The following is a 13,560-nucleotide window of genomic DNA, read 5'->3' on the forward strand; positions in this document are numbered from 1 at the left end:
GGAGTGCTGAATAAAGGGCACCACAACAGGCCGTAGGATGTCATCAAGATAACGCTGTGCATTCAGGTTTCCACGAATTACGACAAGCATCGTTTTGACGTCACCACATATGCCACCCCAAACCATTAACCCTCCACCTCCAAACGGCCGGACCTGTTGGATACAGTTAGGCGCCAAACGTTCACCAAATCGTCGGTATACAAGCTGCCGTCCATCGATTCTGAAGATGAGGAATCTGCTCTCATCAGAGAACATAACACGTGCCCAGTCCCGCCGTTGCCAACGTCGAACTCGCCTGGCCCAGATCAGTCTGTTGTTCCGGTGTCGAGGCGTCAGGAGCGATCCGCGGTAGGGATGACGTGGCCGGATACCATACTGCCGTAGTCTCCTGTAGACGGTCTGTCGACTGATCCTGTGTCCCAGTGCTGTAGCCGATGTGGACGTCGCTGTTACTGTGCGGTTCCTCAGGTGTAATACCCGGATGTAACGATCTTCACGGGGCGTGGTTACTCGTGGTCTTCCACTCCTGGGCCTGTCTGACGTCTGACCTGTCTGACGTAACCGCTGCATCAACCTGGTGATAGTGATGCGTGCGCAGCCCAACCTTCTGGCGACGTCGACGTGTGACGCTCCTTGTTGGACCATTCCAACGGCTCTCTCTCTCTCGATGGCTGTCAAACGTGGCATATCTTGTGTTCTTTTTGTTGCTTTGATATCAACGTGTCTGATCAGCCGTTTTATACAGTTTTTCTGCACGTGCAGAACATGCTAGAGAGGGAAATGTCACTTTCACGAAATTTACGTTTTTTCCCGGAAGTGATCACGTGTTCCCGGTATTTTTTATCGACTATGCTGTGTTTGGGATGTGCAATACGAATTGTCATGTTTTCATACTTGACAATTCGCTTAGTAAAAAACAATTTTGAAAATAAGTTGGTATCGTTTCTTTTGGACACTAGTTTATAAGGGTGATTGAATTACATGCCCAAATTGCAAAACCTTTCCATCAGAAACATGTCGAATCAGGTGACATCAAGTTACTTTACACATGCCCATCACAGTAAAACTTTGAAACAGAAAAGCATATGCCTCTACATTAAAAACAAAATAAATAACATCCCAGTTTAATAACATCACATCCGGTTCACTTCCATTTTCGTACACCATAGAAACAGAAACGTCTATGCCTCTATCTACCTTTATAACAAAGTAATAAGCGCTTCTACTTTAATAACATCACCTACAGATAAGGAAAAAGCATGTCCAATGGCTTACAGGGCTTCCAGTGCCTATACGTACTCTAATAAGATAGTCATAATCACTTTCGGTTTGGGAAAACAATTCCCAAATGCAGTAACAGTTCCCTGCCTCTTGTCACCTTCATAACAAAGCACTTCCAGTTTCATAACATCACAGACCCGTGAAGATCCGGGTTAGAATAGGTCTTCAGCAACCAATGCTTGCCGTAAATAGCGACTATGCTTGTCGTAAGAGGCGACGAACGGGAACGGATGGTCAGGCTCACTGACTTGGTTGATGCATGTCATCATATCCTAATTGCGTGGATCGATGCTCATGAGGTCAATCACTGGATTGTCTTGTCCAGACTCGATTATTTACAGACCGCTGTCATATAGCTGGAATATTGCTGAGTGCGGCGTTAAACAACAGACAAACCAAACCAAAACATCACATGTTAACATAATCTTACAAGGGGGCTGTTTAGTTAACGGTTCATAGATACCTGCTGCTGTGTTTTGTCGCCTGTCACAAAGGAGACTGCTGCATACGCTGTGAAAGAGAAACGCATATCGCAATGACCATCCCCATCAGTCCGTTCACAAACAGCCGCAGACATATCATGAACGTCAACCTACATTTCCTTACATGCATCGCTGACTTTGTGAGTGAGTGAGTTGGGTTTAACGCCGTTTTTAACATTATTCCAGTTATATCGGGGCGTGTCAGCTTTATATGGGAGGAAAACCAGAAGTGAGGCCGGTCTCGGACGTTTACCACTTCGGTGAAACCCACGAGCAGGGATATGGTGCTGGCAAACCTAGAAACATAATCGGGGCGAACCGGGATTCGAACCCACAATCATTGGTTTCTGGCGTGTCCAAGGGACGCAACTGTGCACAGCGACTCGCGGCGCCTAAGATGACTGGGACATCCGTGCCACCCGTGCCCCCTTGACTTGGTGAAAGAATGTGCCACTGCTTTCTAACCGAGTACTAACACGCATGAAATATCCATCAATCTGGTTCGTACAATTGAGAGCGAGACTCCGGCCCAGACCACAAGATGCTCCCTGGGATTTGTTCTAGAGAACATGTAATCCAAAACTGTCATCTCAGTAGGGTGTTGTTGCTGTGAGAAAATCACTGGGTAGGGTGTATATCATCAAATAACCTGGGATTTCCATTTGTGTCGATTGAGAAAAATACAAAATAAAGGATCTAAAAAATAATGTAGCAGTTGGTCACATCACTTGACTGATATATGAGAAAATACAACTGATTTATGAGTTACGCTCTTGAATTTAACCCTTCGTTGTTTGAGTTCTGATCCGAAAACAAAACGAACGGAAAGCACCCATTCCTATATTGCCTTCCCACATTGATAAAGGGAGATAGTAAAGTCGCCGACGTTTTTATTATTCAAATCTATCTGGCTATCCTTTCATGCGATATAAGTGGTCTTCGTGTGTCAGTGTACACACGTACCGGTGAAAAGTGTTAACATCCCACGAGATAACGAACAGTCATGTGACAGGAGGTGTGAACTTCAGATCTGACGTTACAGTTTGACCCGCTCACAAAGATCTCGTACTGGTAAAGTCTGAGAGCAAACAATGGCAGGCCCGCTCACAAAGATCTCGTACTGGTAAAATCTGAGAGCGAACAATGGCAGGCCCGCTCACAAAGATCTCGTACTGGTAAAGTCTGAGAGCAAACAATGGCAGGCCCGCTCACTAAGATCTCGTACTGGTAAAGTCTGAGAGCAAACAATGACAGGCCCGCTCACTAAGATCTCGTACTGGTAAAGTCTGAGAGCAAACAATGGCAGGCCCGCTCACTAAGATCTCGTACTGGTAAAGTCTGAGAGCAAACAATGACAGGCCCGCTCACAAAGATCTCGTACTGGTAAAGTCTGAGAGCAAACAATGGCAGGCCCGCTCACTAAGATCTCGTACTGGTAAAGTCTGAGAGCAAACAATGGCCGGCCCGCTCACAAAGATCTCGTACTGGTAAAGTCTGAGAGCAAACAATGGCCGGCCCGCTCACAAAGATCTCGTACTGGTAAAGTCTGAGAGCAAACAATGGCAGGCCCGCTCACAAAGATCTCGTACTGGTAAAGTCTGAGAGCAAACAATGGCAGGCCCGCTCACAAAGATCTCGTACTGGTAAAGTCTGAGAGCAAACAATGGCAGGCCCGCACACAAAGATCTCGTACTGGTAAAGTCTGAGAGCAAACAATGGCAGGCCCGCTCACTAAGATCTCGTACTGGTAAAGTCTGAGAGCAAACAATGACAGGCCCGCTCACAAAGATCTCGTACTGGTAAAGTCTGAGAGCAAACAATGGCAGGCCCGCTCACTAAGATCTCGTACTGGTAAAGTCTGAGAGCAAACAATGGCAGGCCCGCTCACAAAGATCTCGTACTGGTAAAGTCTGAGAGCAAACAATGGCCGGCCCGCTCACAAAGATCTCGTACTGGTAAAGTCTGAGAGCAAACAATGGCAGGCCCGCTCACAAAGATCTCGTACTGGTAAAATCTGAGAGCGAACAATGGCAGGCCCGCTCACAAAGATCTCGTACTGGTAAAGTCTGAGAGCAAACAATGGCAGGCCCGCTCACTAAGATCTCGTACTGGTAAAGTCTGAGAGCAAACAATGACAGGCCCGCTCACAAAGATCTCGTACTGGTAAAGTCTGAGAGCAAACAATGGCCGGCCCGCTCACAAAGATCTCGTACTGGTAAAGTCTGAGAGCAAACAATGGCCGGCCCGCTCACAAAGATCTCGTACTGGTAAAGTCTGAGAGCAAACAATGGCCGGCCCGCTCACAAAGATCTCGTACTGGTAAAGTCTGAGAGCAAACAATGGCCGGCATTATCTCACCTTGGCTATTTTCTCTGACTGATTTGTTGGCTTGTTGTTCGCAGATGTTCAACACGGCTCTTGCTACTTCCTTTCCAATGGAAATAAATACACATGGTGTCAATTTTGGAATACGAAAAATACTGAAATACATATCTATTTCAAATAGTTCAGAAGACTCTTTCATCATTGACAATGTCATGTGCCTCATTTTGATTGAACGTGATGTGCCTTTCACGTCTTTTACATGTTTGTGACGGAGAATATTACTCAGATATAAAGCTGACCGTATGACCATATATGAAGGCATTAAAACATTGGTTCCAGGAAACAGGCATCTCTTGATTGATTGTCGGCCATTTTTACTACTTTAGCCATTTTACAGTTATGATCAGAATATAAACTAACGTCCAAAAGAAACTTTACCAACTGAAAATAGAAATATCAGACAAAGTATTTTTTTTTTCGATGAAGTCTGTCTAAAACACATAACCTATATACAACAATAGTGTATGCAGAAAATGTTAATTGTCTGTTACATGTTTGCGAGATAACACGCGAAAAGTGAAAAACACGTGCACCACGGACAACTGCAAATGCACGTTTGGGTAAGGGTATAAAACGATTGCAACGGCAAGTCAGACATCCACAGTGATAAAAAAAACACAAAAGAAATGCCACGACTCACAGTCGAACAACGTGAACGAGCCTTGGGTATGGTACAGATGGGAGCCACCCACGCCCATATTGCACGAACCTTCGTTTGCCGTTACCAACTTGATGCAACGTTACCGACAGACAGGGCGGACCGCTGACAGGCCAAGAACAGGCAGACCCAGGGTGACCACGCCCCATGATGACCGGTACTTGTGTACCTGGCACCTCCGAAATCGCTTTCTGACAGTGACGTCATCGGCGACAAATGCCTTAGGTCACAGGGTTAGTCGACAGACAGTGGCCAGGAGACTCAGGGCTCATGGAATCAGGGCTTTTAGACCATACAGAGGACAGCTGTTGACAGCACAACATCGTCGTCTGCGATTGAGATGGGCCCGGACTGTACGACGTTGGCAACGACGTGACTGGCAGAGGGTTGTCTTCACTGACGAAAGTCGATTCTGTATGTTTAGGGCTGATGGAAAACAACGTGTTTACCGCCGAAAGGGTAAACGAACGGAAACGTGTTTCTGCAGGAGGTCGTACCATATGGTGGAGGGAGTGTTATGGTGTGGGGAGGGATCTGAAGGCAGGAGAGGACACCGCTGGTCACCGTTGACGGAAACTTGACAGCTCAGCGTTACATGGATAACATTCTTCGTCCAGTTGTCCTACCATTTCTCCAACAACAGCCACGTGGTGTCATTTATCAGCATGACAACGCTAGGGCCCATACAGCCAGAATTGTCACTAACTTCCCCGCAGCCAACAACGCCAACGTCCTGCGGTGGCCTGCACGCTCACCCGACATGTCCCCCATAGAACACCTCTGGGACTTGATGGATCGTCGTGTTCGACAACGACCACACTCTCCAGCCAACCGGCAAGAACTGATCTTGGCCCTCCAAGAAGAATGGCGTCAAATCCCACGTGACCTCATCAGACGACTGACTTTTTCTGTGCGTCGAAGAGTTTGTGCGTGTATTGAGGCATTTGGTGGTCACCCACGCTACTAATGACTTGTTATTGCATGTGAGCGATTGTTTATGCACTCTGCCTATTGTTCCTGATTCTGAAAGCTCGAGTTTTGTACCACACCCAACTTTGGGGGGCTCTGACGTCATTCTTGGTCGCGGTATGATTGTCATTTTCAGTGTTGATTATGTTGATATATTGATCTTCTCAATACACTTTACTTCATGCATGTATGTTTTGTTGTTTTTGAGCAAGAGTGATTTCAAACTCTGGTAAAGTTTCTTTTGGACGTCAGTTTATGAAAGGTACTTGCTTTTGATATAATATCAGGAATTTGTTGCAGGATTCTGTCGAGTTCTTCTTCTGTGACGCCTTCCTAAACAAACCATATGACGTGAATTGTGATCAAAGTCCAAGTTTAATTCCAAGACATTTTGGTCATGGAATTACCTGTTCCACGTTGCGAAATTTAGAAAGGCAATATTATCCCTGAATATCTTTTGCAGCGTTGAGAAATATGAACAGAAATGTACTAACATGAGGCAGACTTTTGACTACAGCGACGACATCCTCCTGAAACACATTTAACACAATGTGCAACATCAACAAATACACATGTTATCGAGTGATAGTTCTCTGGGATTCCAGCTGAGACTCGATCGAGACAAAATAAAACATGGTACGCGTAAGCACATAGTATAGATCTATCATATAAAATATTTAAGAATTGACTTTCACTTTGTGTGATTTCATTGGAGTATGAACGTTCATAGAGTGAGGGCCAAACTGTATGAACGTCGGAGCTTGCGATAAAAAAAATTATCACAATTTCTTATCTCAAAGGATGTAGGCCAAGATATAAGCACATTTCTATTTATTACGTGTGACTTCATGTTTACACTGACAGCCATACAACAACCAGCTATATCGCTGGTGACACTAGCGTATGGATGCACAACTTGCTCTTCAGAAACATCTTACGCAGCACATGTGTTCAGATCATATCCACATTAGTTCTGTAAAGAACTGCCTCAGTAAGTTAGTCACAATGACAGCGCGTCGTAATACATTTACATCAAGTACAAGACGTCAAAATGGCCGACACGATAAACGTGACGGGAGGATTATCGAAGTTGTTAATGACTCTGTGGCGGTTACATGTGTTAGTCATCATTGATCAACTGGCCGATCATGGAAAGGTGAATAAAGATGCGTCAAACAGACATTAAGGTAAATTCATAGATTGCTGGAGACGGTCAGTGTCAGCCTAGACACGGATCGAGTCGATACCACGATAGTTTAGATGTGCATTTCTTCGTTTATTCATTAGGATAGGCCGCAGCGAGGATGTTCGTAAACAATCATGCAGTCACGCTCTCTGACATTTCTCAATGTATACTAAAACGCTGAGACCAAGAATAAAGGTTCTAAATGATAAGAAAGAACGCTTATGTATGTTTTTGTGCTAGGGAATTCCCAGGGGTTTCCCCAGGAATGTTGAAGTAGTCCACAGTGTTTACGTCATTTCAAGGACACGGTCTCATGAAAAACGTATGAACGTCAAATTGTGTCGTTCATACGCTTATGTACGTCAATTTCGCGTTCATGTGACCAACCTCTCTTCCAATGGAAAAGCCGTATATCGTATAAACTTCAAATTAAAAAATTATAACAAACATGTGTTTGGTATCAAATTTGTATGCCTTGTAATCAATACTTACATATATTCTGTAAATTATAACATTAACATGCAAGATGACTGACCATGATAGTTCACTTGATATCTGGAACAATATTGGCATGAGACTGTCATAATTTACAATGAAATTTGGCAACAAGATGGAAAAATCGCCGAAACACAACCACGTGGGAGCCTGGCGCTGACACACACCAACATGGCATGCACGTGCAACATCCCTTGTCAGGCTATAAGAACGCTGGGTCTTCATTTGCATGCCAGCGTCAGCAACAACCAGAGAACATCCGACAATTGGAACCAGCAATGCAGGCAGAGTGGGTGAACATTCCCCAGGCCACAATTCTGGATCTGATTGCTTCATTTACACGACGATGCCAGTTAGGTTACGGTTCCATGTGTGCCATTTTGAAAATGGGTCAATGATTTGGAACAATCGATTACCATCTGTTGATTATTTATACGATATGTAAAATATACCTTAAAAAAACTTTAGCGATTCATTTTTTGCAGAGTATATTTAGATTCGCCAACTGTACACGCAGAGTTGAAAACTCATACTCACGAGCCCATCTGTGAAGTCTGAAATTACATATTGTGTATCCAAAATAAATGTTCACTGTCGAAACAAAACCGTTAGAAATTCTTATATACATGTATGTGCCTTCACAAGTTCACCTGATATTTTTTTTATTAATACGATTAAAGTCTGTGTTTGTGATGCAACACTTAGTCACCAAATAAATGTACATACTTTCATATATGTTTTAAACGCACCCATGACTATTGTTTCTTCATGTTACACCTAGTAGTTCCTTCAAAATCGTTCCTCCGATATTAGTGAAGGGGAATCTCGTGAACAAGAATACCACGTTCTATTCGCATAAGGGATTTTTCCATTTGTGAATACTTACCCCGTGTTGCCAGCGCATTCTGAAGTTCACGTTTTCTCCTCTCGATCTGTAACATAGGTTTGTCATTTACATACAAACTACTTTACGAAAAGGAATGACATTATTGTGAGATGATGGAGAAGTGTAGTCATTCAACGGTCATTCTTTGCAGATGGCGGAGCTGTTTATCGTACAGTACCCCTTGTCTATAACTAGAAAGGTATTTGCATTGTAGGAAAAAATCAGAAGCACCCCTTCCCATCAGAAGCATGTATCATGAACCATTTTAATTTAACCAAATCAGGTGACAACTGACCTCGCCAATATCTACCACCTATAATCATATTTCATATTCTATATTCATAGTGAAGGTCGTGCATGACTATTTCTTTCTTGTGACCTTGATATTTGGAGAACTGTAGAATTATCTAGGTGTGTATGTCAAACATGTGGCGTAGTAGCTATGAGAAATATCGACAACCGTGGCAGGAGCTGTATAATTCTGACAAGAATATCACATATACTTACAATCCTCTTTCGCTGATTTTCAAACATGTGTTTTTCTGAAATTGCAAAATGGTTCCTTTCACAACAGTGAGTGAGTGAGTATGGTTTTACGCCGCTTTTAGCAATATTCCAGCAATATCACGGCGGGGGACAACAGAAATGGGCTTCACACATTGTACCCATGTCGGGAATCGAACCCGGGTCTTCGGCGTGACGAGCGAACGCTTTAACCACTAGGCTACCCGACCCCTTCAACAACAGTAGCACAACGACCACCAATGTAAAATTCTTCGGATAGCTGATTTCTTGTTTTGAAATATAATTGTCCTCAGGCTTGACCCAAAATATAACTTTTATGTTGAAAGATATGAGAAAATAAATGTATATTGTCTAAAATAAACTGACGTCCAAAAGAAACTTTACCAGAGTGTGAAATCACTCTTGCTCAAAAACAACAAAACATACATGCATGAAGTAAAGTGTATTGAGAAGATCAATATATCAACATAATCAACACTGAAAATGACAATCATACCGCGACCGGGAATGACGTCAGAGCCCCCCAAAGTTGGGATGGTACAAAACTCGAGCTTTCAGAATCATGGACAATAGGCAGAGTACATAAACAATCGTCCACGTTCAATTACAAGTCATTAGTAGCGTGGGTGACCACCAAATGCCTCAATACACGCAAAAACTCTTCGACGCACAGAAAAAGTCAGTCGTCTGATGAGGTCACGTGGAATTCCTCTTGGAGGGCCAAGATCAGTTCTTGCCGGTTGGCTGGAGAGTGTGGTCGTTGTCGAACACGACGATCCATCAAGTCCCAGAGGTGTTCTATGGGGGACATGTCGGGTGAGCGTGCAGGCCACGGCAGGACGTTGACGTTGTTGGCTGCGAGGAAGTTAGTGACAATTCTGGCTGTATGGGCTCTAGCGTTGTCATGCTGATAAATGACACCACGTGGCTGTTGTTGGAGAAATGGTAGGACAACTGGACGAAGAATGTTATCCATGTAACGCTGAGCTGTCAAGTTTCCGTCAACGATGACCAGCGGTGTCCTCTCCTGCCTTCAGATCCCTCCCCACACCATGACACTCCCTCCACCATATGGTACGATCTCCTGCACGCAACACGCCGCCGTTCGTTCACCCCTTCGGCGGTAAACACGTTATCTTCCATCAGCCCTAAACATACAGAATCGACTTTCGTCAGTGAAGACAACCCTCTGCCAGTCACGTCGTTGCCAACGTCGTACAGTCCGGGTCCATCTCAATCGCAGACGACGATGTTGTGCTGTCAATAGCTGTCCTCTGTATGGTCTAAAAGCCCTGATTCCATGAGCCCTGAGTCTCCTGGCCACTGTCTGTCGACTAACCCTGTGACCTAAGGCGTTTGTCGCCGATGACGACACTGTCAGAAAGCGATTTCGGAGGTGCCAGGTACGCAAGTAGCGGTCATCATGGGGCGTGGTAACCCTGGGTCTGCCTGTTCTTGGCCTGTCAGCGGTCCGCCCTGTCTGTCTGTAACGTTGCATCAAGTTGGTAACGGCAACACGGGAAAAACCGAAGGTTCGTGCAATAGCGGCGTGGGTGACTCCCATCTGTACCATACCCAAGGCTCGTTCACGTTGTCCGACTGTGAGTCGTGGCATTTCTTTTGTGTTTTTTGATAACTGTGGATGTCTGACTTGCCGTTGCAATCGTTTTATACCCTTACCCAAACGTGCATTTGCAGTTGTCCGTGGTGCACGTGTTTTTCACGTTTTCGCGTGTTATCTCGCAAACATGTAACAGACGATTAACATTTTCTGCATACACTAGTGTTGTATTTAGGTTATGTGTTTTAGATAGACTCCATCGAAACAAAATTGATACTTTGTCAGAAATTTCTATTTTCAGTTGGTAAAGTTTCTTTTGGCCGTCAGTTTAATTAAACTGCTGAAGTTACCGACAATGACACCTCATTTAGCTTCTTTTGGTATGACGCGGCCGGGGATCAAACCCCGGACCTTCCGCTCTCCGGGTGAGTGGTTGAGTTGGGTTTAACGCCGCTGTTGCGGCCTGTAGGAGGAAAGCCCGGCGTCATGCACGTCTAAGACGTTTACCACTTTGCTGAAACCCACGAGGCCGGGTATGGTGCTGACAACCGTAAAACCATATTCAGGGCAAACCGGAGAGCCCTCGACCCGCCAAGTGGAGACTCGCGGACAGCTTGTATAGTTGCCGTCCCATACGTGAATGCACGTGTTATTCCTCACGTATCTCAAGAGTAGTCAACTTATTGAACCACTTGATGTGCGTGTTTATATCAACAATTGATAAACAGCACGGTTGTATGGTTAGCATTGGACATTGAACTATTCGATCGAATACGATCTGTCCCGTCAGCACCTGATATATGGAAACAGGTTTTATACAACTGTGTGCTGTCTCATGTGACAGCCGCAGGTAGTCCGCTATAGTATAAACTATGCAACTAGTAGAGCTGGTCTAAGTACTGAAGGTTAAAGAGTACACTACTGTCAACGAAGTATAAGCGGGGGATTTAGCAAACATAGCAACCGTATCAACAATCACAGTCGTCTACTGAACAAACGTGACAGCCTTATGAACAGTAGTCCGACTGTCACTAACACATGTCCTTGTTTTAGGGTTGTCTGAATACACATTCTGTCATTCGGTGACCTAGAACAACTGCTGGCTAGACTTTGAGATTATTTTGTCAGCCCGTGCCATGTGCGTCCCTGCGATAACAACGTCTGTATATAATAATTGCAATGCGAGAAACATAATTCGAAATAAGGTGTAACACCATTTACACCTGGCTAGTGTATATAGAGGGGGGGGGGGGGGGGGGGGGGGGGCACGGGAAGCCCAGTCGTCTAAGGCGCTGTGATTTGCTGTACAGAGTTGCGTCCCTTGGGCACGACAGAAACCTATGACTGTGGGTTCGAATCCCAGTTCGCCCCGATTATGTTTCTAGGTTTGTCAGCACCATACCCGTGCTTGTGGGTTTCAGCAAAGTGGTAAACGTCTGAGACCTGCATCACTTCGGACTTTCCTCCCACATTAAGCTGACACGCCGTGATATAACTGGAATACTGTTAAAAGCGGCGTTGAACCCAACTCACTCACTCACTAATGTTGGTTTACGCTCCAGTCAGAAATGTACTCACTCCAAAATGAATAAATATATTGATATACATATATGAAGACATTACCGTATAAAAATATGAATATGATGTCATTTGATGCACCAAATATATAATTTCATTGTTGGAACTATAAACATTCAGCATGGAACGAATGCATGACCCAGGTCTAACATACAGAAACTCAACACCCTGCAATGTTGAGCTGGTTCTGCGACGAGTTTTTGCTGCATAAAGGTTGTGGGATCTCAATGACGCAAATGCAAACGAGAGGTCGACGTTGGCAACATAATGGTAGCGTTAGGAAGAGTCGCTAATATTATACACATGAAATATTAAGTTCTCATGACCTAGCGTTCATCAAAACCTATGCATTTAATGTTGTAGGAGAACAGTACATCGATTTCAGGCGACCTGTAAAAAAACAAGTATTTATATGTTGCATAACGCCACACTCAGCAATATTCCAGCTTTATGACGACGGTCTGTAAATAATCGCGTCTGGACCAGACAATCCAATGATTCACATCGATCTAAGAAATTAGGATTTGACGACATGCATCAACCAAGGCACCCGATCCCTTGACCACCCTTCATGCCAAGCATGGGTTGCTGAAGGCCAAACCTAACCCGGACCTTCACGGGGTAATCAAGCACTAGAACGACAGTTAATTGCTTGACAAATTAGACCTATGGCCCATGCTGTGGTCACACATTGTAACCATCCGATTCTTATTAGTCCACATTTTGGCCAAACATGGGATACTGGTGAACTAGCCCGTGACGGAGTCCCCACAAGATAAATGTTTGATTAATTACAGTTGTGTGGTTTTGGAACGTGTATCTCCCCAGGGTCCAGGACCAAGTGAGGACAAGGTTGCTGCAGTGTTCCTGTGATGGAATATGACAGGATATGCCTGTATTAGGACGTTTTGTGTATCCACTACGGATATGCCTAAATAGAGCAAATCTGAAGAAAATCTGATTACAAATTTCCTTTATATAATTACGTGGGCAACTATGAGCAACATGTAGAGATCGAGGAAAGAATGTAAGAAACGGGTTTACCATGAAAATCACTCACCTGCCATACTAAACACCTACCCAGTCGCAGTCAGCAAACGGCAATGTGCCAACTTCCTTGTTGGATAGTTTTACACCGACCTACATGAGTCGTATAACCAATCTGCTATATCTAAATTGACGTACGAGCAACGAAGGTATGGTATACGTGGGTATTCTCAGCCAAAAAGGAAACGAAAAAGTGATATTAGGTGTAGATTTTATATATCACATACATTATCAAAAGATAAGATAGTAATTGATTGCATTGACCAAGCTTCCATATGGAACGCATGGAAAAAGGATTTTAAAGGTGAAGGTCGTCTGTTTTCAGTATCTTGTATGGTGACCTTGACATCATTGACGTCGCAGCCGACGATGCAGGTATATATATTACATGGAAGTATGCATATCCATATGCTGGTTTATATAAACAATATCTTGATATTGAAACATCTACTCAGCTAGCACCATAAGTATCTGTTTTTACAACATATTGTTGAATCATGCAATTCT

General features: G+C 44.2%; 1 protein-coding gene across 1 annotated transcript in view; it reads right to left on the bottom strand.

The window, feature by feature from the left end:
- Nucleotides 1–13,098, bottom strand: part of LOC124124157 (protein mono-ADP-ribosyltransferase PARP14-like) — a 30,120-nt gene extending 17,022 nt beyond the window's left edge. Inside the window, exons 1-8 of the mRNA XM_046487249.2 lie at nt 13,067–13,098; nt 8,850–8,884; nt 8,343–8,388; nt 7,994–8,010; nt 6,270–6,305; nt 6,046–6,108; nt 4,122–4,191; nt 1,745–1,791 (exon numbers count right to left, since the gene is read on the bottom strand). Coding sequence (XP_046343205.2) covers nt 1,745–1,791; nt 4,122–4,191; nt 6,046–6,108; nt 6,270–6,305; nt 7,994–8,010; nt 8,343–8,388; nt 8,850–8,884; nt 13,067–13,073 — 321 coding nt within the window. The 5' untranslated portion in view covers nt 13,074–13,098. The remainder of the gene's footprint in view (nt 1–1,744; nt 1,792–4,121; nt 4,192–6,045; nt 6,109–6,269; nt 6,306–7,993; nt 8,011–8,342; nt 8,389–8,849; nt 8,885–13,066) is intronic.
- Between the last annotated feature and the right edge of the window lie 462 nt (nt 13,099–13,560).

The sequence above is a fragment of the Haliotis rufescens genome, unplaced genomic scaffold, assembly GCF_023055435.1.
Source record: "Haliotis rufescens isolate VD_foot unplaced genomic scaffold, xgHalRufe1.0.p SCAF_39, whole genome shotgun sequence".
NCBI lineage: Eukaryota > Metazoa > Mollusca > Gastropoda > Lepetellida > Haliotidae > Haliotis > Haliotis rufescens.